Source organism: Vespa crabro, chromosome 1 (assembly GCF_910589235.1).
Source record: "Vespa crabro chromosome 1, iyVesCrab1.2, whole genome shotgun sequence".
Classification (NCBI taxonomy): domain Eukaryota; kingdom Metazoa; phylum Arthropoda; class Insecta; order Hymenoptera; family Vespidae; genus Vespa; species Vespa crabro.
Window position 1 is genome coordinate 8804217 of NC_060955.1, and position 27417 is coordinate 8831633.

At 27.9% G+C, this 27417-nt stretch overlaps 4 protein-coding genes and 1 non-coding gene across 12 annotated transcripts; 2 read left to right on the plus strand and 3 right to left on the minus strand.

Moving 5' to 3' along the window:
* Positions 1-339: 339 nt before the first annotated feature.
* LOC124432844 lies at positions 340-460 on the plus strand. The gene has a single exon (XR_006944382.1). It is a non-coding gene; the product is annotated as a U4atac minor spliceosomal RNA (small nuclear RNA).
* An 862-nt stretch (positions 461-1322) lies between these two features.
* LOC124423188 (mitochondrial protein C2orf69 homolog) lies at positions 1323-14576 on the plus strand. Of its 8 annotated transcripts, none has more exons than XM_046960709.1 (6): positions 1323-2223; positions 13214-13383; positions 13454-13581; positions 13653-13803; positions 13890-14133; positions 14233-14576. In XM_046960709.1, exons 2-6 carry the CDS (start codon positions 13255-13257, stop codon positions 14427-14429), a joined length of 849 nt encoding a protein of 282 aa, XP_046816665.1. In that variant the 5' UTR covers positions 1323-2223; positions 13214-13254; the 3' UTR covers positions 14430-14576. The 8 variants fall into 8 exon arrangements, with proteins under 8 accessions (XP_046816665.1, XP_046816646.1, XP_046816701.1 ...); XM_046960690.1 differs by having other exon boundaries at positions 1326-2223; positions 13227-13383; XM_046960745.1 differs by lacking the exon at positions 1323-2223 and adding an exon at positions 11614-11689 and having other exon boundaries at positions 13227-13383.
* LOC124423250 (thiamin pyrophosphokinase 1-like) lies at positions 5530-16006 on the minus strand. The gene is made up of 8 exons (XM_046960793.1): positions 15176-16006; positions 15011-15103; positions 11875-12048; positions 11533-11795; positions 11349-11453; positions 11127-11289; positions 9265-11063; positions 5530-5866 (listed from the first exon to the last, which is right to left on the minus strand). Exons 1-7 carry the CDS (start codon positions 15642-15644, stop codon positions 10894-10896), a joined length of 1437 nt encoding a protein of 478 aa, XP_046816749.1. The 5' UTR covers positions 15645-16006; the 3' UTR covers positions 5530-5866; positions 9265-10893.
* A 131-nt stretch (positions 16007-16137) lies between these two features.
* Positions 16138-21031, minus strand: LOC124423177 (lysosome-associated membrane glycoprotein 1). The gene is made up of 5 exons (XM_046960670.1): positions 20822-21031; positions 18695-19245; positions 18411-18612; positions 18090-18269; positions 16138-17970 (listed from the first exon to the last, which is right to left on the minus strand). The coding sequence occupies exons 1-5, from the start codon at positions 20862-20864 to the stop codon at positions 17831-17833; spliced, it is 1116 nt and encodes a 371-aa protein (XP_046816626.1). The 5' UTR covers positions 20865-21031; the 3' UTR covers positions 16138-17830.
* A 572-nt stretch (positions 21032-21603) lies between these two features.
* LOC124423117 (monocarboxylate transporter 12-B-like) lies at positions 21604-26788 on the minus strand. Its single transcript, XM_046960527.1, has 9 exons — positions 26369-26788; positions 23803-23922; positions 23600-23743; positions 23238-23506; positions 22864-23153; positions 22430-22679; positions 22195-22360; positions 21905-22105; positions 21604-21846 (listed from the first exon to the last, which is right to left on the minus strand). The coding sequence occupies exons 1-9, from the start codon at positions 26568-26570 to the stop codon at positions 21683-21685; spliced, it is 1806 nt and encodes a 601-aa protein (XP_046816483.1). The 5' UTR covers positions 26571-26788; the 3' UTR covers positions 21604-21682.
* Between the last annotated feature and the right edge of the window lie 629 nt (positions 26789-27417).

Below are 27417 nucleotides of genomic sequence, written 5' to 3' on the forward strand. Positions count from 1 at the left end.
AATGAATTCACGTTGAAGATAATAAAGTAAACACAAAGCGACGTATCTCGTGACCCACATTCATATTGCAATAGTACATATGATGTATGTAATATTTTACCATACGCGTAATTCAATTTAATTGAAAAGAAAATATTTCACAGGTAGCATTCCAGATAAATTTCCAAACCGAACATTTGCTTTCGAAAGTAATTAAACTAATAACGTCGTTAAGTTTTTAAATGTATCTCCCGCGTCGTATCTCTAATGGTACACAAAAGCATCACAAGATGGCAGTTGCTTTCTCGTAAGTGAACCTTCATTGATAATACATATGTAGGCATTGCTCAAAGAAATTCCTTTATCCTTGTCTTTGGGGAGCAAAGTATTCAATGATCGTTTAGTGAGGGTACTGTTGCTATAACCCATTATTTTAATAACATGCATCCGCGATATAATGTGAGATGCAATTTTTGGAAGCCTCTTTACATTACAAGAGGCTTAGAAATTCTAGTTCTCATTTATGAAAGGTAATATTTATTATCTCCAAAAAAATCTATTTGAATTTTAAATATATTTTTTTATTTTTGATAAGCAATTAAAAATTAAAAAACAAAGAGAAGAAAAACACTCATTCAATATAATCAAATATATTTAATAATAAAGGGATCTCTCCATATTACCCTTTAACCACCACTCCTTTTTCACATCTGCGAACAATTAATTAAGACTTTTCTGTATGATGCAATACACCAGTTGTATTAGTTTCTTTTCTTCATGTGTTGTTTGTTAAAAGTGTTTTTCGGGCAGTAAATATGTTACACTTGCACAATAAGCAGAGATTGTGTAACGTTAAACTCTAAATGCACGTCAAAGAATAGTGCACGCAAGGACGAAAGTGGGCCACTGAGAGCAAATCTGATTTGTAGTTTTTCGCATTGTCCACTAGCTACATTCAAATAAACGCGGCTCGCATAATTATTATACTTTATATGTATAAAACTAAAGTTGAAAGATAAAACACACCTATTTAGACGCTTAACCGCTTTATTTGGATAGTAGGAATCTGTATAATCAAATTTAAAGGAAAATTTTCAAGTTCATAATAGTAAATTCATAATATTTTACAATTCATGATTCATTTTTTACATAAAAAAAAAACAAAAATGAAATTATTTAAGATAGAAATAAAATATAAGAGACTATATTATAAGAATAAAATGTATTTTCTAGATAAAATATTTTTAATGTTCTTAACGATTCATTACATTTATTATCGTGAGAAATTTTTTTGCAAGAAAAAATGTCTTCGTTGAATGAATGAATGAATTGTGTGTCTTCATGAAAACCACCTAATTGGTCGAGCCACTTGTCTGATCATCCTCTTTTTAATATTTCATTATTAAATTATCTTATCATTCAACATTATCTTTACATTAACATCTTACACGTTTAATCATTCGTATCGTGCAACATGAATTTCAAATTTTTTATAAATATTATAATAATTTATGGAAAAATACAGATAATTTCATAGTTTAATAAAATCTCCCTAAACTTATCTTTCGGCTATATCCATATTGAACAAACTTGCCATTGGCAAACGACCTACGTCGAGTACTCGTACAAAATGGCTAAGTAGTTAGAACCTTGGACCGCAATCAACGTTTGAGTGACCTTAATAACCATACGTATATATGTCCGTGTACGATAAAGGAAACCGCGAAGTGTCCGCTTAGACATCCGAGATCATCGACGTTCTTAAACGAGGTTAGGTCTTTAAAACAAGAATATGTTTTGTGTATATGTATACATATATACTTATATACATATATACATAATATAAATGTCATATGTATCCTTTATCCACGCTTCTCGATTCAACTTTCTCCGTTCAAATGAAAATGCAAATTCACATTATTACATAGATACATCTAATTATAGACAACTCATTTAGTATATGCAATTAGTTGAGGATATCAAAGAAATTGACTTTACCGACAATTGACTTTTACTATTCGTGCTGCCCTCCTCCTTTATCAAAATAACAAACCGATAACGCTCAAATCTCTAACTGTAGAGTAAAGCGAACAAAGGAGCGCAGTGTGAAACTGAAATCAACCGCGACTTCAGAGAAGAAATATATTTTTTATTTATTGTTACAAAATAAGATAATTTTGCGAAAAGTGTCTCTACGGTAAAAAAATAAACGTGGAGCCGTTTTTCATGGATCCATATTGAAAGGTGAGTTTACTATTAACCTTTTGACATCATTGTGCTCGTAAAGACGATGACTTCTTATCGTTGAAAGTGAAAGATCGAAGTAGAAAAATAGAAACTGCCCTACTACATAATCTTTCGATTTTCTACTTGAATCATTCGCTTTACTCGAATCAAATGTTTTTTTTTATTCGATTAACATTAAACCGATTTATTTAATACCGATATATATCATATCCAATAATTATAGATACTTAAAAAAACATAGTTTATTAATCATGATTTTTAATTTATTTAATTTTATGATAATAAATAAAAGAAAAGATGTTATATATTATATTTACATGTTTGTCATGATTATAATGGTAGTAATTACAAATTTCAGTCCATTCTATATATTTACGTATATGTGTATACGTGTAATGTGAATACGTTTGTGTTAAATTAATTGATATATTTTACGATAATAAATGAAGGAAACTAGATTTTAGCTATTATATATTTATAATGATTATAATTTTAGTAAATTATAAAACAAGAAATCTAAAATCTGTCATTTTTATGGGTTTGGTAGTCTAGTATAAAAACTTTCAATGAAAACAATTTGTAATATTACTTTTCAGCCCACCCTATATATTTACGTATACGCGTATGTGTGTGAGTGCATTCATGTCGATTCAGACGATATTAGCAAAGCCTGATGTGTATTTAAATAATTCCAATAGGCCACGATTGATGTAACTTCTTTCGTCATACTACGAGTTTCCTTACGATTACTAGTAGTAGTGGTATGGAAAATTACGGAGCCATGTTAAATCCAAAAAATTGTTGATAACTCATTGAAGCGAGACGTTACTCACGACGATAATTCTTTAGAAATTATAAAATGTTTTCTTGTTTGGATGTAATAAACAACTACGAAATACGAAATAAAAAACGTGTATATGTGCGTGCGTGCATGCGTTCTTATTATTTGTTTTTATATTATTCTTATTAAATGATATAATTATAATAAAAAAAAAATCAAAAAATCTTCCTTATCGACCGATCACATTTTTAACGATAGATTTAATAATCAGTCAAGAGTGATTGCATACAATAACTTTTTTAATAAAAATATTTACTTGAAATTTTATCGCATATGAAAGCATTATGACTTAAATTTGATATAAATCATATATAGGTATATATCATTCTATTATTGCATATATAATCAGGGCCACATAATCATAAAACATATTAAGTATAAGCTCCAGTCTCACTTTGCATGAGGCCATAATTTAAAATCTTTATTCCCACAAACAATAATATAAAAAACAATCAGTATATTTGCTAAAACTAAAAACATAAGAAAAAAACTAAAAAAATATGCTTATGAAATTGATTAATTAAAACAGGCCTCTTTTGAGGCCTCATAATATATTGTACCTAAGATCTCCAAAAATATAAAGGCGACCCTATATATATGTATATTTTTTTCATTTTTCTCATAATATTTAGATAATTTTGTTATATATTGTAGCACTTATTAATACTAAATTTTATTATATATATTATTCTATTATATTCTAAGTAATTTACACAAATTTATTCTCATAATATCTATATAATTCTATTATACTAGTATATTCTCCTGTTAAGCATGATGTAGCTAAAAAAAAAGCTGAATTGTATATGTGTTACTTTTAAATTGTAATTTAAATTTTGTTTCTTTTTTATATTTTATTTTTATTTTATATTAAATTAGATTATTTAAAACCTGTTTAATAACTAATATTTTCGCAAATTAAGTAATACTATACATTTCATCGGAACATAATGAACAACTAAACACAATTTCATCCGGATGGAAAATAGTAGAAATTATAGGGAAATCATGAGCTCATAAGATTTTAAATTTTACATTAACAATACTCTTTCTGATACTAAATTTTATGATATAAACGTTATATTATAACGTTATTTTATATACATATTTTATTATATTATATGTTTTAAATAGAATTACATAAATATGATATAATGCAAAAAGATAGATATATATATATATATAAAAATTCTAGTGTATAATACTAGTAAATAATTTATATCATATAAAAGTCATATATATATATATATATATATATATATATATATATATATATATATATATATATATATATATAATAGAATTTATATAAAAATCATAATTTTATTGTTTTGTTATGGCATCATCAGTCATCAATGATTCCACGACGTTGCTGGTAAATTGAATGCCGGTTACCGGCGATCCTCACGGTAGTCAATTTGTTAAATAATTGTTAACGATATTGCAAAAATCACTTGAAGAAGTTATTGATTAATCTAACAAATTTTACAAAATTTAAAGAAAAGTTACGGAAATCCTCGGAACTCTGAACAAAAGTATTAACCTTTAATCAAATCCGTAGACGAAGTAATGATGATCGTTGATCGAATGGAAATAAACAAAGTTCCTAACTGCAAATAAACTTCAGTTACTCGTGGCAAACATAATCATCGTATGTGTAAAAACAATAAGTAAAAGCGTTTATATATATATATATATATATATATATATATATTCTTTAAAAAAACTCGTTTTATTATTTGAAATGAAACAGCGAAGAAAAAAGATTAACAAATAAATCAAAACAATTTCTTCTCGCAGGATAAGATAAATTCTTGACATCAAAATCGTTAAAAAAATTTCTCTCTTTTTTGCTTACGATATTATTATTATCTTTACTTAATGAGATAACATACTAACTATGAAGATTTATCAAAATGATTTCTAACTGAAGAAACTTCTGCGAAAGTAAAAATAAATTTGTTACGATCGTTAGATCCTCGAGCAGAAGATGAAAATAAACAAAACGAGAGAATAGTCCCTTCTGGCTTAACTAGTCGACTTAAATACCTATAAAAAAAAAATGTAGACTGTATGACGTAGTAAAGGATGAAAACGATTTCAACGCCAAGGTGATTTACATGCTCGTCGACTTCGGCTTATGAAAAAAGCTACGCGTTCAAATAAACTACACTCTGTTTACTGACTTAATGGAATGTAGCGTGAAGGAGAACCTTCACGAGTATAGAAATGTCAACGACCGTAAGAAGAAAGAAAGGAAGGAGTCGATGATGTTTCTATGTATGTCTCCCTATTTCTCTTTCGCTCTCTTTTCGCTCTATTTTTCGTTAGAAAAAATCCTCTAGAGCATCGAACTTTTACTCTTGAATGAATGCGTTACCTTCGCAATACGATTGAAATCAAGCTCGCATTTATGATGATCAATTTACGATGGTCGATAGGAAAATGCATAAATCAATAAAAATCATCAATCGTTCTTTCCTTTTATTTCTTTCAAATATTCGTACGTATTATCGTAAATATAGTTACATATTTCCATGATTTAGAATCAATTAATATTGGTATCTCTCGTACTAAATATAAGAAAGTGTAACGTTAATGTCGCTATTAGTCTATATACTGTAAATTTGTCGTTATCATTGCGTCTTTCGTACGTCATTCAACGCAGGAAAATCTTTCAAAAAGCGAGGCGTATCCGTGGGCAAATCTTAAAACCGTTACCGTGTAAACTCATCGTCGACGTTTCTTTGCCTCTTTAATCAACTTCTCCAGAAACGCTACTTTAAAACTCTATATAGACTATAGAAAAAAAATAAACAAAAAAAAATAATTTCAATATTGTTACTAAAAATAATACAAACATCAATCGACGTATCAAATCGGCATATTTGCAAACGTAGCGATCATTAATCAAGAAATTCGTAGATCGTCTTATTGAACAATTTCGTTAAATTTGCGATGCAAAAAAGACGTAATTCGAATATTACGTTACGTCAAGCTTGCATTCAATGTCGTTTGATAAGTCAGCACTTGGAAAGTATATATAACTCGGATAACGATTTAAGAAAAAAGTAACTGGAATTGTTTTTTTTAGTCTCGAGAAGTATTACGTCTCGACTTTCTCATATAATCCACCTCTTCGAATTAATCCTTATTTAAAAGATATAATTAGATAGATAATACATCTCGACTCTTAAGAATTCTTCTCTTAAGAATTCTTCTCTTAAGAATTTCTTTTATACATATTCGCTATATTGTAAGCTTTTGATCATAGTTCGTAAATAACGCAACGTACCGATTGGACAGATTGGCATCGGTGTGAGAACGCATTTGATAAAATGCTTACTAGTGTAATAAACGTCAAGTTAAAACGTTATTCTAATACCGTTCTTACATAATCACATTCGTGATCGTACGAGCGTTTACAGCTGTTAAACCCTGTATAACTTTATTCTTATATCGTGGACCTCGTGACAAAGCCAAATACCTTAAATACGTATCGGGAGTGATAAAAAAAAAAAGGACATTTAAAGAAAAGGAAATTTACAGAATAAATTAATAAAAAACATAAATTAAATATTTAAATAACATTAAATTAACGCTAAAAAACTACCGACAATATAATTCCGATATATTAAAGTACATATATCTCATATATATTTCAGAAAAAACAAGAAGAGAAAAAGAATTTATAAAATCGATTTCTTTTATATAAATTCTATTATGTACATGTGTGTGTGTGAGTTAAATATCATCTAAATTATATAATAGAATTCTATTATATATATATATATATATATTTTACTATATCATATTTATATAATTCTATTATATCATATCAATATATCTATTCTATTATTTTATATTGATATTATATAATAGAATATGTATAGAATAATACAATAGTAGAATATTTATATAATAAAAAATTATATGTAAATTATTTAATATATAATAAAATAGTATATAGAATTATATTCATCTTATATACAATAATAAAATTATATGTACATATGATTTAGATCATATTTAAGTTATAATGCCTTGAACAAACACGCGATGAAATTTCATTTATACATTAGTATAAAAATGATTATAATTACTCATTTTGATTAATTGGCAATTTTAGTATTAAACTAAGTAGAAAGATCGTTGATTCAACGTTGCCTTTCCCTTTCTAATGCCTTTCTTTTTTTTGGAGAAGTCTTATATATTTTGTGAAGATTCGAGAAATGCACTAAAAAAGGAAATACGAGAACTTGATGAAGTGTTTTAATCGTATTGCTCTACGAGCGAAATGTCGAATGATGAAAACGAGCAAAACGGAGAGAATCGTATAACGAAATAGACCGCAATGTTCATCTTCTTTAATGTCGTCGTTCCGTGGCGAATATCATCATGAATCGTCTCTCTCTCTCTCTCTCTCTCTCTCTCTCTCTCTCTCTCTCTCTCTCTCTCTCCCTCTACTTCACTTTGAACCTACCATAGAATATTACGAATAAAGAAACATACAAAAGTTGAACGTTTGTGTTTACTTCCAAATGAACTGAACGAAAAATAAGATGGACTTAGAAAAAAATCATATACTTATGCCAGGAATTTAACATTACAAAAAATTCGTCGTTGTTAATGTAACATCCCTCAAAAATCCATCGTGATACATATACATGAATTTTGGTAAAAAATTATGATTTATTTGCGAAAGAACTACAGCTACTCCTTACGATGAATACTATTGATTCAAATTTTCACATCAGTCAATCTTTTGTGTAAGAAAACTCCTCTATTCTTTTTACGTTTTGAAAAAAATTCTATGTGCCACGTTTTTTATTTATATCTGAGCAAGACATTTAACGAATGAAGATACAACGGATCAAAGAGTATAGTCGATAAATGATAAAAAGAAAGCAACTCCTTTCCATTCGAATAAGATATCGAAAAATTAATAAAAATGGGCACGACAAAGTTAAAATATCAAACAAGCGACTTATCTTACTATTAATAAAAAGAAAAAGAAAAAATGGTACTTCGATACCATAAATGGTACCATGAGACACATGAAACATTGTCACCCACATGCATATGCATATGCATATTTGTATGTATGTTGCATCTACAGTGGAAGGTGTTAATGTTCAATCAGAACAAAATAGAAAAAAGGAAAAAAGGACTTTTTTCAGAACAAAAGAGTTGCGCAAAACGCAAACACGAATTCGGCTACTAACGTATCTATTCTTACTTTCATATGGCTATTTACATTCGACGCTTGACACCATTCCGATAGCGGATGCTCCGGGCTAAGCCGAGGCTACATTGTTCGCCAAAATACACGCGCGTACTTACACACCCGTAAGTACACGACGTAGAAATGTACGAACGTTCTTCCTATTAGAAACAATATGTTCCATCAGAAGTTCGCTTTACTTTTTGTAATTGTAAACTTTTTTTTTTAATAAGAATGATATCTATATATCAACGATGACATTCAATTGGTTAGTTTCAAATTTGTATATTATTTGGAATTATCTATTATTTGTGTTGTATATATTATTCTATTATTAATGAAAATGGTTAACATTTAAGTGTATCTTTGATCGATATGAAAGTTCAGAACTTAAAAATATTTGAATATAACTATAAATAGTACCGTGATGTACCGGTCTTTGCTTGGGAGGTTATCGTCTTCGTCATTTGTACATACGTATAATACACGCGTTTACGCATCATAGAAAAGATAACGAAATCAACCCGGTTCTAACCGTTCGTAAACCAACCAAACCTGAATCTCAAACGCGTGCGCGTATATTAAAATGATATCGATGTAAAGACTTCTGCTAAAGACGAACGACCGGGCATGAACTTTGCGGGTTGAAATTATTCTGAACGAATATTTCTGAACGAAATGAAAACTTTATTGAATAATTTAACTTCCTTTTTTGTATTTTCTTGTTTGAAAACGTTTCCGATTACTTCTGCATTGCATCGCCACAATTTTTCGGTAGATATTCTAACGGTAATAATCTCTATTATTTTTGAAAAAAAAGGAAATAAATAAATTCGAAAAACAACTGTAAAATATTTGAAAGTATAACTCTAAAAAATCAAACGAATAATATTTAAACACCATCTTTAACAGATTCATATATCCGTTTAACTCTAAAATTATAAAAATAAAAAGAAAAAGAAGAGCTGCTTACTCGTTCCTCCTGATAATATCCAATTACGTTGACGACGCATTTGCAAAAACGTACGCGAATTTTTATATCTCTTGATTGTTTCGCCACCGTTTGCCACGTTTTCCCGCGCTCGTATCAATATGAGTAAAAAAGTACGAATCAATATTAACGGTTCGACGGATCGTCGAGAACTGCCCAACGGCCGTTATCCCCACCACTAGCAAATATATTTCACGCGTCCTCCTCATCGACTCTTAACGACTCGACAACGGCAAATGTAAACATGATGACAGCTGATCGTCTCAACGAATAATTCTATCGATTCTTCTTCTACCTTGACGGACTCCTTCTTCAAAACTTTTTATTATCTCTGTCTCCCTCTCTCTCTCTTTCTTTCTCTCTTCTTTACATATGCAAATAACCGTGCCAAATCTTACGATTTATGTAACCGTATTTCCTTGCTACGAATCGTGCAGAACATCGATCATACGATCCTCTTCCCTCTCCTTACTCTCTTCTACCTCCCCCACTCTTGCCATTTCACTCAGCTTTGCTTATTTCAAACTTGTTTACGCGTCTTCTTCATTGACTCGTTAAGTACATAGATATGTCTGAATGAAGGTTCGTACAATTAATTACGAAGTTAAAATATTTTGATCTGTTATCCTGTTATATTACATACAAATACACGTAATTGTTTAAAAATATATCTTGATTTTTTGAAATACACAAATAATGGCTTGAATCTTTTAATTTAATATGTTTAATATTTAATATTTAAAACGGTTATGTTAAATACATATATTAATGAATATATTTCAAAGAATTTCATGAAAGTAACATTTTTTATTTTGATATTTGCAGATAAAAAAGATAAATGTATTATTTACACACGTTACATTGTCATATTATTTTATGGGCACATGAATACTACATACGCGATATTTTCTTTCCATAAATAATCAAAAGATACCTAAAAGAATTTATGTTTATTTGTCTGAAAAATATAAATATTTATATTTCCAGTGTAGAGATTCTTCTGTGTATAATTAATTTGTGATATAGACTTTAAAAAGGAACTGTAAATACGAAAATAATTAAAAATAATTAATCTAGATATAGCTTTTTAAGTAATATTTTTGTAAAGGAAAATTAAATTTGTTATTTCTTTCTAAAGTAATCAAGTAATATACCCTTACATTGACAATTTTTAACTGCATTTTTTATGCAATATTTGTTATGATTAATTTCATTTTACATTTGCAACGAATAAGTACTTTGTACTTCCAAGTAAACAGGTATATAAAAAATTATCAAAGAATGTACATGAAATTCATATAATCCTTGAAAAGATACCTTTGAAGTCCTTAATTTATAAAAATCAAAGTCTATTTTAATATGAAAATCTCTGAGATTTCATTAATACCTGCCCCAAATAACAGATAAGTTTGATTTCGTAAATATAAATTTAACAAATTGTTCTATTAATGTACAATAATAATAATACTAATAAATGAAAGTTCTTTGATTATAACCATATATGTTTCTTATTTTACAAGTTCCTTAGATTTTTATCATAAATAAATAATATACTAAGAAACTAAATAAACTAAGAAAGATATAATAGAATATTATATAATATTAATGTGTTCATAGACGAGTGTTCATAGACGAATTCTCCATATCATTTATAGTATTCATTAACGGTTCAATCCCCATCGTCCAAATTAAAGGTACGTCTGTATTTATAGTTACTTCGGGATATTTGTCATATGTATTTGAAGTACTAACTAAGCCACCAAACTGCATAGATGCATTATCTAGAAACCATTATAATTTTATATTCCAAAACAAATATTACTTTTTATATATATTATATATACCTAAATTCCATTTTAAACCAGTCGTCGATACATGATTAGCAGGTGCACCTATCGGCAATAGTCCACACCAATTATTTTTCTCAAGCAATATGTCGGGTATTTTTATCCTGTGGAAACCTGGCTTTAGCAGCCATGTTAATGAATCACTTGCAACTTGTATTATCTAAAGAAAATGATCTATTATCCACTCAACAACAGGTTTTTTTCATCATTAAACATTACCTGTACATTTTGTATAATTTTTTCAGCTTTATGAAGCGTATTAATATTGCCAAGTAGATGATCGAATCTGCCTGAATTTTCTACTATTACAAATATACCATTTAACTGTAAAAAAGAAATATTTTTTATAGAAAAAGTACAATATTAAAGGTACAATGATGTTGTTTAAAATAAATTCTATTACAGTTATATTCTCTTTCTTAATATGAAGATCCAATTGCATTATAGCTTTTGTATAATCTGTAAACATTTGATCAGGCGTTATGATAACTTTGGAACCAATATCTTGTAATCTGTGAATGGTATATGGTGAAGAACTATCCATATCACCAGTAATAAAGGTTGGTACATATTTACTATAATTTCCATTAAGTACATCTATTCCTTGTTCCTTTAAATAATTTAACCATCTGTGTGTACCTCCATCAACAGTGACAGTTATTTGTGCTACAAAATATCATCTATGGATTATACAAAATGTTATTTATATTAACACATCTTTTTATTATATAAAAATATTACCAACCTTTTTCCCAAAGTTGAAACATCAAATTATATTTCAAACATATAGGACAATTTAATACAACAACGGCGTATTTATAGTCGCCAATGACGTGAAAAATGTTAAGAGGATCCCAAACATTCTTCTCGATTTCCAGTTCATGTTGCATCCTCAAAGTTAATTTGTATTTTCGATAAACTGAAAGTTAAGTAAAAGAAAAGTGAGGTTAAGTCGCAGAAACACAAAAGCACATGTATCTCGAAGGTAACGTAGAATATAAAAATATAAACGATTTCTATTGTGATTAAACTTAACGGAGCGGCTACATTGGCTATCGAAAAACGTTTTGCTTTAAGAGAAATCTTATATAACGATTACTTAACTATTTTGAAAGAAATTTAACATAATTTATGAAATAACCATTATATAGTGCACGCTGCAAAATTATATTGAGTAATACATCTTATAAGAGATGTGCAAAAGTTTGTATTCAATTTGAAATCAAATAATTACTATACTTTGGATTACACATATACATATATATGTTTGTGTATATAGATTTACAGCCCAATGAATATAGTTCTCTTTCTTTATGAATATCGTATAGTTACATCGATATTTTTGTCATTATAGGGAATAAAAAAAAGCTTAATCGTATTGAATATTGAAAAACTGAACGACGAAAGTACATATTTAAATAAATATTATAAAGTATGTTTGGTGATAGTATATTGATCGTTTCTTTAAATTGATGTACATATATACATGGCTGTGTTTACATATCGTGAAATAAATTTTGAATAACATACAATAAAATATATAATTAAAATACTTAGAAAATGTCAAATATTACTAGCGCATTATCCGAAGTTAACATAATAATGGATGTAAACAATTAATAACGTATGCAATCATTAGAATTATTCGTTTTTTACTTAACATTGTTAAAAATTTCTACTTACGATATTGAAAGCTGAATGAAGTATTGGGTAAGATAATTCGATGCAAACTAATAAAATGTCTTTATATACTATAATTATCAAAAATTTAGTCTCTTATCTTTTACCATGTGTCCACCTTTGGCAAATGGATTTATGCATTAATTTTATTATATGAGAAACTGTAGACAAGGATGTTTAAGACTGTTTGTTTAAGATTTCGTAAGAACTAGCTTTTCAAAATTTATTATAATAGAAAAAACTTTAAAAAATATAAGAAAAAAGATGACAAGCGCGTAATTTTATTGTTTTGCATATATAATTTTTTTTTTCTAAATATAATCTTATAAAATCATATTTTTCTTTTTTATATTAAATGTAAACTACATAAAGAAAAAACAAATATTTAAATATATTAAAATCAGTTGTCTGTCCTAGATCGCTGCAGGAAAAATATATTACTTCAATGTCTTCTACAATTTGGATTTGGAAACAAATATCTGGCCTTGGAGCAAGATATAATGATGTGGTATATGCACGTTCCATGATTTTACAGTCTCATGAATTTCTTGTTTACTTTGGTGGCGACATTCAAGTATGTACAAAATTATCTTATTCTTATTTTTAGACATCACAGATTTTCATAGCATACTGTTTCTCATTAGGATTTACAAGAAAATATGGTAAAATGTATAGATAAGAAAAAATATATGGAGTGGAGTTTGGACAATACTGCACGTATGCTATCACACAACTTTCCTAAATATCATATATTTGTTATCTGCCCATCCAGGTAAAAGTTTTTTTTTATATTATATAAATTAATCTGTGTACTATATTTTAGATTATTTTATGTTATGTCAGGACATCCAACGTATTTAGTTGCTTTGATAATTTTGTAAAATCCAATGATTATGGAATCCCAACATTCTCTTCTACATTCAATGCTTTAGAAAATCTTCAAGAGCTTGTTAGATCATTTTGCACAAAACTTAATACATTGGATGTGAATCAGGTAAACTTTTCTTAATTAATTTGCTTGTAATATGTCAATTGGTTTTGTTTTAAATCTTATATGTCTATATAATTTTTTTTCTTTAGAGTACAATAACATATACTCCTGATAAAATAAATCTAATGTTAATGGCTTTTAGTAAAGGATGTGTAGTATTAAATCAATTTCTGTACGAGTTTCAATATTATCAATCACAATCAATACCTAACACTAGTATGATAAATTTTATAAATAATATTAAAAGTATATGGTGGTTAGATGGTGGTCATGGTGGTTATAAAGACACCTGGGTTACAGATAGAAACGTGCTTGAATCATTAGCAAAGTTGAGTAAGTACATGCTTTATGGACAATATTAATAAAACATTTTAATATCTTCTATCAATAGATTTTAATGTTAATGATAATTTCATTTTTAATATAATTTAGAGATAGATGTTCATGTACATGTGACACCATATCAAATTCAGGATACTTCTCGACCTTGGATCTCTATGGAAGAATCTTGCTTTTATAATACGTTACAAAGTTTAAATATGCCTATACAACGTATTGTACATTTTGAGAATAAACCACGTAGTATAATAATGCATTTCAATATACTTAAAATTATAAGAGAGATGTAACTCTCTTACTGAAAATAAAGACTAGATAAATAATGTATATAAAATATGTATATAAAAATAAGTATAAAATAATGTATATAAAAATAATGTATATAATAATGTATATAAAAAGATACTATCTTATAAGAATCAATCTATTATAGAAAACTTAATTTTTATTTTTCTAGATTATTAAGGAATACATAGATAGTCCGCTTCTCTATCAATAATATCAAATTTATGCATATAGAATAAAAAACAACCGATTTATATTACAGTTATGTACATATATACATAAATACATGTAAAATAGGAATGTACTCCTAAAAGTAAATCTATATTCCTATATCCTAAATCTATATTCCTATTTCTATATCCTATATTCCTATATCTATATTCCTATGTACAAAGCAATAACCTTCAATTTCATAAAACGTATTTTTCTTTCAGAAAAATATTTACGATCAGAAGGTTCTCTATTAACAGTTATATATACATTTTGTTTGGCGATAAGTGATTCCTTTTGATTCTAAAAAAGTAATATTTTATTAAAATGAATTTGATTAAATACAATTACATTTGGAATGTAAAAGATTGCTCACCATTAGGCATATATAACAAAATTTCTGCCCATTCATCTGAACCATCGCAACAATCACAATAGCCGTCGTTGACTTTATAGGAAGGAATTTTTTCTAGAAATAAAAATATGAAAATTTGTTTTGTTCAACACGATATTTACGTTAATAATCATCGGTTAAAAATACCTTTAAATTTTAACGAAGAACTTTCACAATAAAATGTACCGTTGTTGCATGCATTTGTACCTGGTTCATCGCTGCCATCTAATGGACAATCACAATAATCGTCGTTTATTTGAATAAAATCTATTTCTTGTTTCGAAGAAAAACAGACAAACTTATCTCTAGCATTAGGAAGATACTTGGTAATATCTTCGTTACGTATGCCACGTAACGAAACAGTTCGGCCATTTTTATCTTGTATTAATTTAGAATATTTCGGTTCGTTCCATTTTGAACGTACTTTTCCGGTTACGATGTAATTAGATGTTCGTACGGAACCGGTTATTAATTTACCCACGATCGCGCTATTCAATTCTTTAAGATAAAATATTTGATGTTTGAAGAAAACAATACCAGCGACAAATACAATTAATAACATGTATTTTGATTTTGTCCGACAGAAACGACGTTTCCAAAGTGCTTCACTTTTCATATCTGTATGTTTACTACTATCATTAAATTATTAATATTTTTTTACAAAAACATATAGATCTGCAAGCATAATGTATGTACACTATTTATAAGAACACCACGTGCATCACAAAGAAAGTTAAATTTAATGTTTCTTACAAATTTTCTACTTCGAAACCTTCCCAAATTTTATCCAATATTAACTCTGTACTATATATTGTGTGTTTATCGGCCATTCGTCAAGCACAGATCACAGCGCCGATAGCTGCAGGAATGAAAACTAAACCTTGGTAGTTGAACAATTAGTAGATACACACAATTATTCTGATTATATGATGAAATGCATAAATCCATAAAAAAATATTGATCACTATAATTTTACTACGAAATATATAGAGAATAACTTATATTTGTTTACTTTTAACGGAGTCAGCTCATCTAGTATCGTTTTTAAAAATGCTATGAATATAATAAAATAATAAAAACTTTTCAAGTTAGAATACTCAACAATGAAATTTTTCGAAATATCTTAATTTTATTACCAACAAACGAAGCACCTTTACAACTACAATACATGTTTATAATCCCAAGTTTATTATAATTCATGCACTATATACAGTACTTTCTTTACGGTTTATTTTTTTATTTTTTCTTAATCGATCATGTAATAATAATGTATATATTGTATAAAACAATACAAAGTAATTAAATTATTTTTCCTTAAATTTCAAAATACTCCGAATATTAAATATAATTTATTAGAAAAATTTACATCTAACAATCTGTTAGACAACACGTGAAGATTATAAAAGTAATAACTTGGAAAAAACCCGGTAAAAATTAATTTTCAAATAAAAATTCATTTTTATGCCGTAAATAAAAGTCGGATAATATATTAATTAATATAAAAATTTTGTTGGCCATTATGATAAATTATTAATTAGCATCCTTTATTCATAATTAATTCATATAATATGAAAAATAATTTTTCCATAACTCAATTGTAAATATTTTCATCATAATATTATATCGATTATAAATCACATTTAACCTTTAGACTACTGTTAGAAAACTCACTATGGCCTAATAACTAATATATGACTCTGTAATTATTTCAATTTATTACTTACACACAAATTTCTTTGCGTTTTTAAGATAAATTGAATTTTCAAAAGAATGTTCCTTTATGTTTTATATTTGCACATTGTTATCAATTATCATGGAGAAAGTTTAAAATTTGATATTAATTTTTATTTTAAAATAAACAATGGCCATATTGAGTGCTCAGCTCCATCCTGCTTCGTACTCTAAAAGTTAATAGGTAACTAATTATTTGAATAAACAGGAATTCATTTAAAAAAAGACAAGGCAACTCTAATGGCTAATGATTTAACAGTATCTTCTGGAGTAGCATACACGGCCTATATTCATCTAATTTTACATGTTCATTTATGCGAAAGGGTGGGCAGAAGCAGGATTATCTACGTAAATCCATATAATCCATGCCCTTTCATATTTTTGTCAACAAAAAAAAATATATATATATATATCAGAGATCACAGTCTTTCGCATTTACCAACAGTAATTCCTCAAGAAAAAGCAATAAGGATGACAAATAAATTTTACTAACATTTTGTATTCTATTAAATTTCTCTATGCAAATAATAATAAAAATTTACATTCTTTTATTCTAAAACGAAATAATTAGATCTTTTATGAGACACTTAATGATTGTAAATATTCGGCAATTATATAATTCTTTATACGTCTGTATATAATAAATTAAACAATGCCTCCTCAGATTTGTTATACTTATTTAAAGAATACTGCCGCTTGTGATACACCATTACTCCAACAATACCAACTCACACGTTTCCACGAGATTCAACCTCTAGAAGATAATTCGCTCATCGAAACGTACAGATATACATAGATATAGCATAGTATTGCAACTTTCACTTTTTATAAACTGCAAATTCTCGGCTATACATACCTTAAAACTATCTTACTAATTAACTGCTTGGCATTATAATTTTAGTAGTAACTTTATGAACAAAAAGTTTTATACTTTAACTGTATAGATTCATTTATAGTCTATGAGCACAATGAGTAATTAGATAAATTTGTAGTATAACTGATTCTTGTAATGCAAAATTTATATAAGAAAAAATTATAAACTGACCAGTAAAAAATCTGACTTCAAGCAGATTACATACTAAGATAACCACGTGCTTGGCTTCGCTTACGTCCTATAAGATAAGCGATCAGTACAATGATTACCAAACCTGCCAGTGCACAACCCACAGCTATTGGAACAATATCTGGTGTATCCAGTTTACAATCTTTAACTAAACAGAAATAACAGATAAAAATATTATTTTCTTATATTTAAAATATATTAATAATTATTTTAATTTATTTCAAAACAAAAATAAATTTAGTATAAACCTTGAGGAAGATCATTTACCTTCACCAAAATCTACATTTTTGTCTTCTTTAAAGGCCTGGAATTGTAAATCAGATATCATTAAATATCCTACTATTTTATTTGAGTTCAAAGTGAAATTTTGTTGTTTTAAACATCTGTATGAATTACTCAATCCAATAGAAAATAGTGTTGCATTGTGTACAAACATTGAAGTTTTGTCTGTAACAAAAATTAAAATATAAAAATAATTAATAAATTTAACGAATTAATAATAAAACATTCATAACAGATAAAGATCTTAAAAAATAATTTATATTGATAAAGAGAGAAAGAGGTACTTTCTAATAAAACAATTCTTACTTCCTTCAGTAAGAGTGAGTTCTAAATGATGAAAAGAATATTGTTTTGTGGTATCATTTTTGATAAAGTGAAGAACAAAGTTATTTGTTACATTTGCAGTCTCATTCCATTGCAAAGTTATATTTTGCTCTAAATGTCCACATGAGCCAGATACTTTAGTCATATTATTTTTATCAGGCAGGTTGAATACTTTGTATATTGTCTGAAACATAACAATAGTCTTTAATAAAAGTTTAAAATTGGAAAACTTAACTCTTTCTTAACATTTTTGAAATTATACAAACCTGGTTATCTTTTTCAGAAACATCAGAAATGTTAAACTGTACAGCCATACTAATAATAATACAAATTTCACCGGTTTGATTAAGTATCCACTTTCCAGGTTTTGGAACTGGTACAGAATCAATTGGTGCTATAGTAATAGATTGGAAAATAATTGGAGTAGATGATAAAGGTACAGGTTTAACAGAAGGTTTAATTAGAATAGATTTATTTAAATCTTTCTCAAGAACATTTTCAACATCTTTGGACGAACTTTGATTGATGAGAGTATTTGCAGATGTATTTTCAATATTTCGAGTATTTGGCGTAAAAGAATCTTCATTTTTAATAGTAATTGTACTTGACGCAACAGTTTCTGTTTGTGGTTTTGGTGCTGCTACATTAGAAACTGTTACATTTGAATTTTTTGAAGCTTGTTGTGTTTGTGAAGCTGTTTCATTTGAAGTAAAATTTGAATTTGAAATTACAGATTTTAATTTTTTAATTTCTGTTGCATCCATAGGTTTAATTGATACCTGTATCTCATCATTAGACTGTCCGCTTATACCATAATCTATAAAATATTAAAATTTAAATAATATAATATTTTATAATTAATCTTTGAATATGATATAAAATCACGATATATACACAAACAATACATGTTCGTAAAATATCGTCGAATAGTGGAAAATATATGTATTTCTTATCAGAATTTTTTGTTGTCACTTTCTATCTATGGTTTGTGTCTTTATTCTTTCTACATTTACGAGTGTTCAGTACATTCGTTAGCACATTAAATAGCATACGTTGATTATTTCGCGGTAAACATGTTATCTCGCGTAGTTTCGTTTATTAATGTTCAAGATACATCTATATCTTTGTATGATAAAAATTTTTTTGTTTAATAAAGTTTAAGATATTTCTATATTTTTTTGTGATAAAAATCCGCCTATCATATCAAATACCAATTTCGATTGATTTTCGATGCGTACATACTTCATATTTTTATTATGAAAGAGATTTTTTATTTTTATATTAGAATATTAAACAGAATGCATATTATGAAAAGTGTTCATTGTAAATAATTAATAAATTAATAAATTTTATATATATATATATTATATTTATATTATACATATTATAATTTATATATATAATCCATTCTGCTACATGTAAAAAAAATATGAATAATTGCAAATATAAATATCAATGTTATAACTTCATCCATTTTCTTTCTGATATCTTATGTAATATATATGTTATGCTGTAGATTATATATCTATCTGCATAAAAGTATCTACATATGAAATTTCTTTTTTGCTTTTATGATATAATATGTTAGAAATCCAATTATCATTAAAATTGTTCTTAGAATACAAAAAGATTAGAAATTTACAAGATGATATAATGTATGTGTGTTAATTTATAGACTATCGTATTGCAACAAGCAAAGTAATAAGATTTAGATTCGAAAAACTACAGGAGTAATTGAAGTAATTAAATGAAATGTTTACACGTTCTTTAAAAAGTATGCAAAATTTGAAACTTATCTTTGAAATGGTACATTTTAATCCTTACAATGAAACATTAACAGTAACAAAACGATTAATTAAGAGTATCGATCGAATCATTTTTAAATAAAGAGTAATCTTAGAATAGGAATTGTATTTCGCTTGCTTGCGATTGCAAACGGATGTTTTATCGTATTAATGGCTTAGTGTAACTTTCAAATTCTTTAACTAATACGATGGACTGAGATTAAATTTAGTTGCTCGAATATAAATGCTTCATTCTTATTGGTTTCGTAAGAAATCTGATTCTATCTTTCATAAACATCATACAAATGAAGCTTTCGTCTTTTTTTCTTCTAATCTTTTTTTTTACCGATTGTCAGAAACAAAAAGTGCTTCAGTTCAATATGTTTTCAACTCTTTATATTGAAAATAATAATAATAATAATAATAAAAAAAAAGAAAGACAGAAACCAGCGATCACATTCGCTAAGTATGAACACACCAAAGTTTCAAAAATCTCCTTTTATTTCTAAACGGAAAATTACTTATATATTGCTACGTCATGAACTTCTCATGCACCATCTGCCATTTGCATTAAAATTATAGTAATATATTATGGTTTTGCATACGTACCTGATATGGCGCAAAATAGAATAAGCAATGCGATTTTCAACATTTCTGCTATTATTCAATTAACTTCACCGTGTTCCCTGATAATCTTAACAAAGCCGTACTCTATCACGTACGAAAGTGATATCTGAATATAACGAGAAGACGACGAACGTTAAAATGGTATCAAATACAAAATAAAGCAAAGAACTTGCCTTTTCAAGCGTTCGAAAACTCACCGAGGTTTTGCGATACAATCGGAAAGCGTATCATAAAGGCAAGTTCATAAATGTAATCCAACTGTACGAATTGATATTTTTTCTAATCAATTTCTAGTAATTCTGATTGAATATGAAATATTTAAGCTAATAAATGTTGAATTTCTAATTTAACTCGTATTTAGCTTTGAATAAAAAATGAAACATTGAATTTATAAATTGATTAGCTTATTAATGGAAGTATATCATTCAAAGATGAAGGCTCTCTTTGTTCTCTTCTGTCGCGTCTTCCATTACTATGCAAACACATTATACTCTCTAAACAATTTCATTGGTTCTAATAGGATAAAGGATTTTTGTGTACATGCGCAATTCAGATGCGTCGGATAAATGTCACTTTTTAAATAGGACGGACAAAGTTTTGTTATTATGTTTCATTTACTTTTTACTAATATTGTAAGACATTCATTGTAAAATTCTAAGGTTATTAATAACAGAATTTTATCATTTTTGGTTTAATTTTGATAACCATAGTTTGGTAAAGTAATATTGTTTTATTTTAGGCGTTAGAAATTAGTATTTGTAAAATTTACATATTTCTTATTATCGTTTTATTATTATTATAAGAAGTTTTTGTATAAGGATACGCGTAATTGTTTTATTCAGTCTATGCTGATTGAGAATTCATAATACTTAATCTATTAGATTCTTTTGCATTTTCTTTTTGTTGAAGTACAGGAATAAAAAATAACATCAAACCACTAATAGCGATCATACTGCCTGCAGTATAAAAACCAGGGTCGTATGAAGCAAGTCCATCGTATAACCAACCTGGAAAAAATAAGACATTTAATAATATTATAGATAATTCTGCATTTTATTTTTTTACCTGCTACAGGTGGTCCAAGAAGAGATGCAAAGCCTTGGAAAAGTAATAACAGTCCAAAAGCATTTGTAAGACGATTTAAGCCTAATAAATCTACTAGAATAACGGAAGTAAGGCCTACGTATGCTCCAGCAGTAAAACCATAAATAATACAATAAAATGCAAAAGCAGTAAAATTGGTACAAAAAGTGCTCAATATTGTAGCTACAATAAGAGGTGTAATTTTATAGGTTGCTCTTTCATAGGAAATTATTAATTATTGATTTCTATATTATTTAGAAATCAATACTTACCTATTCCACAGACCGTGAGACAAATATTGTATACAAGGAGTCGATTGATCCATGGCTTATCAGATATATATCCCAAAATAATACGACCTAAAGTATTGGCTACTCCAATAATTGCAAGTAAATAACTAGCTAAACTTTTATTTATTCCTCGTTCTTCTGCTTGTGGCTGTAAAAAGAAAAAAAAACAGTTTAAATACTTTTAAAATCTACAAAATGTGAACAATAAATTATTTACCAGTAGATATACATAAGGCACATTAAATCCAATACTGGTACAAAAATTGGAAAGAGTAAAAATAATGAACAAAGGATTCTTTAATAGAGAAGTGTCCATAATCTCTTGAAGTACATTGATTTTTTTTTCAGATTTAGAGGGTAACGCCATATTATTTTCAGTCCTTTTAATTTTACCTATGTTTGATATATTTTTAGAGTATGTATCTAGAGGAATAATGTCCTCTTTATTATCAACAATCAAAGATTTACTGTAAATGCATACAATAAATTTTGTTAATATATCAATTTTAGATCATTAAAAGCATTTATCAAGCAATTTAATAACGATTTTGTATAATGCAACTTAGATCTATTGATAAGATAATAATGGAAAAACCAACAAAGAGCAATAAAGTCAGAATACTAATAAATCTGAATGCAGGAGATACAGACAAATAATTACGAATGTTCTCCAGACTGCCGTGATGTAATCCATTATGGCACTTGGTTTCTTCGCTACTTCCAAATGTTCTTATAAGTGATTCTTTATGGTGACTGCTGACTTTAGTAATTAATATAGGCTGACTTAAAGCAGTCCTCATACTACTTGGCATAACTTTCTTTTCAAAGTTAACTACATTGAATTTTATATTGTTTTCCGGATTGATTACTTCATCCGAACGTTCTTGTCGTTTAGTAAACGTAGAAGATTTATTTATACTTTGTAGTTTTTCAGATATGCCCTAAAATAGAAACATTTTGATGCAGATTACATCCCTAAAATTACATTAATTTTCTTTTTACATTAAATTATTTTTAGACTATACCTTTGAATTATGATTCTTTTTAAGCATTGAAATTTCAAGTGGTCTGAAAAATGCTCCAAGTATAATACAATTCAAAACAATACCGGAACATATCATCATTGCTCCTCTCCATCCATAATTTGATATAAGAGATTCCAAACAAGGAGCAAAAATAAGAGTTCCTAAACCTGAACCACAAACCGCTATACCTGTTGCTAAAGAACGATACTTTTCGAAGTAACAAGTAACGCTTACTATGGCTGGTAAATATATTAATCCAAAGCCCAAACCTGTGAATATGGGTTACATATAACAATAATATTGTAACTGCAAATAATAGCAATCTAAGAATGGTTCAAAGAAAATTATTTCATTTTACTTACCTGTTCCAAAGCCAATGGTAAAGTATAACATAATGATACTACTTGCCCAGACACTGGCTAATAGACAAGCACTGGCGAAAATCGAGCCAGCTATAGTAACCGCTCGACAACCATATTTATTCACAAAAGATCCAGATATCGGACCTTCAAATGAATGTCAAAGAAATTATAAAATGAATTATCATGAAATTGATCGATCTTACCTGAACACAAAGTTACCCCGACGAGTATCGAAGCAATCCAGGCAGTAGCACCTTTTCCCTCCTCGAAGTAATAAAGAAGTTCCAAATAAAATACACCGAAAGAATAGGTCACTCCATCGGCTGTTAATAAGAAACGAACAAGACATAAAAAAAAATTAGACTTTCGTATTAATTTTTATTAAAGAAACTGATATAAAGTTTGTTAACAAGATATGGATAAGGTATAAGAGAAAGAAAATGGATCCCTTAAAATTCCAAGTCTGATATTAATTTTTATTAAAGAAACTAATATATAGTAATGTTTATTAATCGAAAATGACTTATAAATTTTAGATTAGAAAATGGTATCAGTAGAAGGCAAAGATTTAATAACGATCCTGCGATTACCTAATTGAAAAGAATCAGTCATTACCTGCTACGATATAAATTGAAGCATACGAACTGAAACTATAACTAACGAACAATATGAATATAAATGCTTAATGAGACAGATATCATTTACTAATATTAAAAACATTAATCTTCCAATAGTCGTTTAAAAAAATATTACCTGATAAGATTTCCTTTCGAAAACTAATCAATATTAAATATATTACAAACTACATCGAGTGACCTATTAAAATGTAAGCAGTAACTCATAACTATCAGCCGTGAGTAATAAAGATAAAATTTTTGTTGACGTTCGAAGTGGACCGTCGATCTAATTTTATTTTGCATGCTCATTTCATTGTAAAGTAATACATAAATTTTTCAATTTCGTTGGTATCGTGCGTGATTCGACGAATATTATAATAGAACTTGTTTCTGAGATCGTTGAAAATATGTTTCATGTTGATTATTAATTGCATTACGAAATTTATCATTATTCTAACAAGGAAAATGATAGGTTTGACCTTCTCTGGTTGTAATGTACACGTTTTACAGTTAAAACGCTGATTATATGCTAAGTTGAAACTATATAACCGTTAAGTCAAATGAAATAAATTGTTAACACATTAACTGATTATTTCTTCTCTTTTCTTTTCTTTTCAATGAAATTTGTGATCAAAATGATCGAAGAATATACTTTAATGCTCATTGACGGTATGAGAACGTAAATTCATTTTAATGAACGGATATGAAAGTGGTCGGATGAAGTTGAACGACAGAAAGATAAGAAGATGACTCAAGCCGAAAGTTTCGTCTTTTGTACGGAAAAAAAACAGTGTATTCAACTGTAAAAGTACGCTTTACGCGAGTTTTTTTTGAAACACCGTTTCAATTAAAGTCAACAAAGGTTATCTAAAATTCGTTTTTTTTTCTGTGGATTCTTCACAGACAAATATATAATATATCTTTACATCTTTCGACTCTGTCAAAATCATACTTCCAATGCGTCATCTCCAATGATAACGCAATATGAACACGATTATGGATTGTAACGTTCTATTGTCGATGAATTTCATGTGCAATCATAGAAATAAAAATGTTTCTGTCTGTCGCATTAACAAAGCTTTTACTCTTTCTTAGTTCTCACAATTGCTTATACTTGATTTTTATTATTATCGTAAATCTATTGTTCAAAGTAGATTTATTATGCAAAAAATAATTTTGAGTGAAAACGCATTATTTTTTAGTTAGTACAGTTTTTCTGTTACAATTGTTAACTATATTTGTGAGAATATAATTAATAATCGATATACAAATATATAACGTATATTCGATATACAAATCATATAAAAATTTTTAAAGTGGTTTTATTTTTCGCAAAAAATAAAGTTTCATATATCGACATAGGTATGTGTGTATGTATATATATATATATATATATATATATATATACTGTGTTATATATAACATACACACACACACACAACACATAATACAATACATATATTCAACGTGTTAAAGATAGTTCGCAGATGATATTCTTTCTTTCAAAATGTTCGTTTCAACGAATTTTACGCTCTTTTCGTCAAATTCACAATGCAACAAAGAAATCGAGTTGGGGAACATAATGACGCATCACGTGTGTTATATATATACGTACGAGTTTATGTCCTCTGATCTTTCGACGTTACTCTCTTTATCGTGAAATGATTTTCTATATTGATCGATATTGCATTAGTACATGCTTACTATCACATTTTTTTACTCTTTTTAATAATTCTGAATTCTTTGCGATTGTGAACATGAAAAGACATAGAAAACAAGTAATTGAGAGAACTTTATCATAAGTGTTTTGAAGGAATCAAGAAATTCATTGGCCGTTGAACCACAAGATGATCTATATAACAAGTAATGAAACGAAAGAAAAGTCGAAACTTTTTTAAAAACGTATGAATGAAAATATAATTTTTTTTATATTGAACCACGATCTATGTAATAAATACTGAAACGAAAGAAAGATTAAAGTTTTTATCAAAGACCTATGATAGACATTGTGAAATTTAAAAAAAAAAAAAAAATGCGGTCGAGGACATCAAGATCGCATTTTTCGCGGAAATCGCATAACTCTGATTTGATTTGAAATGAAAGTGAAAGGAAAGAGAAGAAAAAGGAGGGGAAAATAATTCGATAAACTTACTGATAACGTGTATGAGAAAAGATGCGAAGACGACAAACCAGCCCCATCCTCCGTCCGGTGGTTTTGCTAAAGCGGGAATTCTCAAGGAATGATTTTCCATTAACGAATAAACTTCACCGACATTATCTTTTAATTTGCTGTTCTTATTAGTTTCCTCCTTCTTTGTTATCTCCGATATGGAGCTCATACTCGCGCGAGCCATGAGTTTCGCGATCTACAGCGCGCTAACGCGCGCAGCCAACTCTCAGTCTCATGTGTTTCGATTCTGATTGTAAATACGACTCCAAGGAACATTTCAGAGCGTGCCAACGAGATCGACGTTACTTTTCCCCTCTGCCCCTGCTATTTATTTATGGTCAATGGCTTTTCTACCAATCCCATTGTATTTTTTTATGATGTTTTTCAAATCATCGCGTTTTGTTTTTCTTTGTCTTACTCGATATCTTCGTTTCTTAAAATCATTCACTCGATATTATTTTCGATTAATCGATTGATTGATCGATATACTTATGCATACGCGCACACATTTAATTTAAACTTAAAGTATTGTATATTATGTGATAACACAGCATTATATTATAGAATATAGTAATTATATATCTTTAATTGACTTCACAGCTGCATTTAATAGACAACGATCGAGAAGTTAGTATAAGAAAAAGGAGAGTAACGTTTTGAAGAGATGCTTACATATATTAATTGATCTTAAATCGATTGTTTTTATTTCATCCGGTTTTTATATCTTGCGCCTGTGTTCATATATATACTATATGCTATACATGATGTCCCAGAATAAATGGAAAATATTTTAGGGATGGTTTCAGCATATCAAAATAATTAAAAAATTCATATAAACATATGTCCTGTTTGAATGCGTTTCCGAATTTTATATCGCTATGATTATTTTGTTAGACGAACGTAGATTATGTCATGTACTGTCACCATATTTTCTAGACAATTTCTGAATATTTGATTTTCAAACAAATGGACATCCTATTGCCTGGTCTACCCTTTTACCGGACTTAAATCTGATGGATTTTTACCTGAGA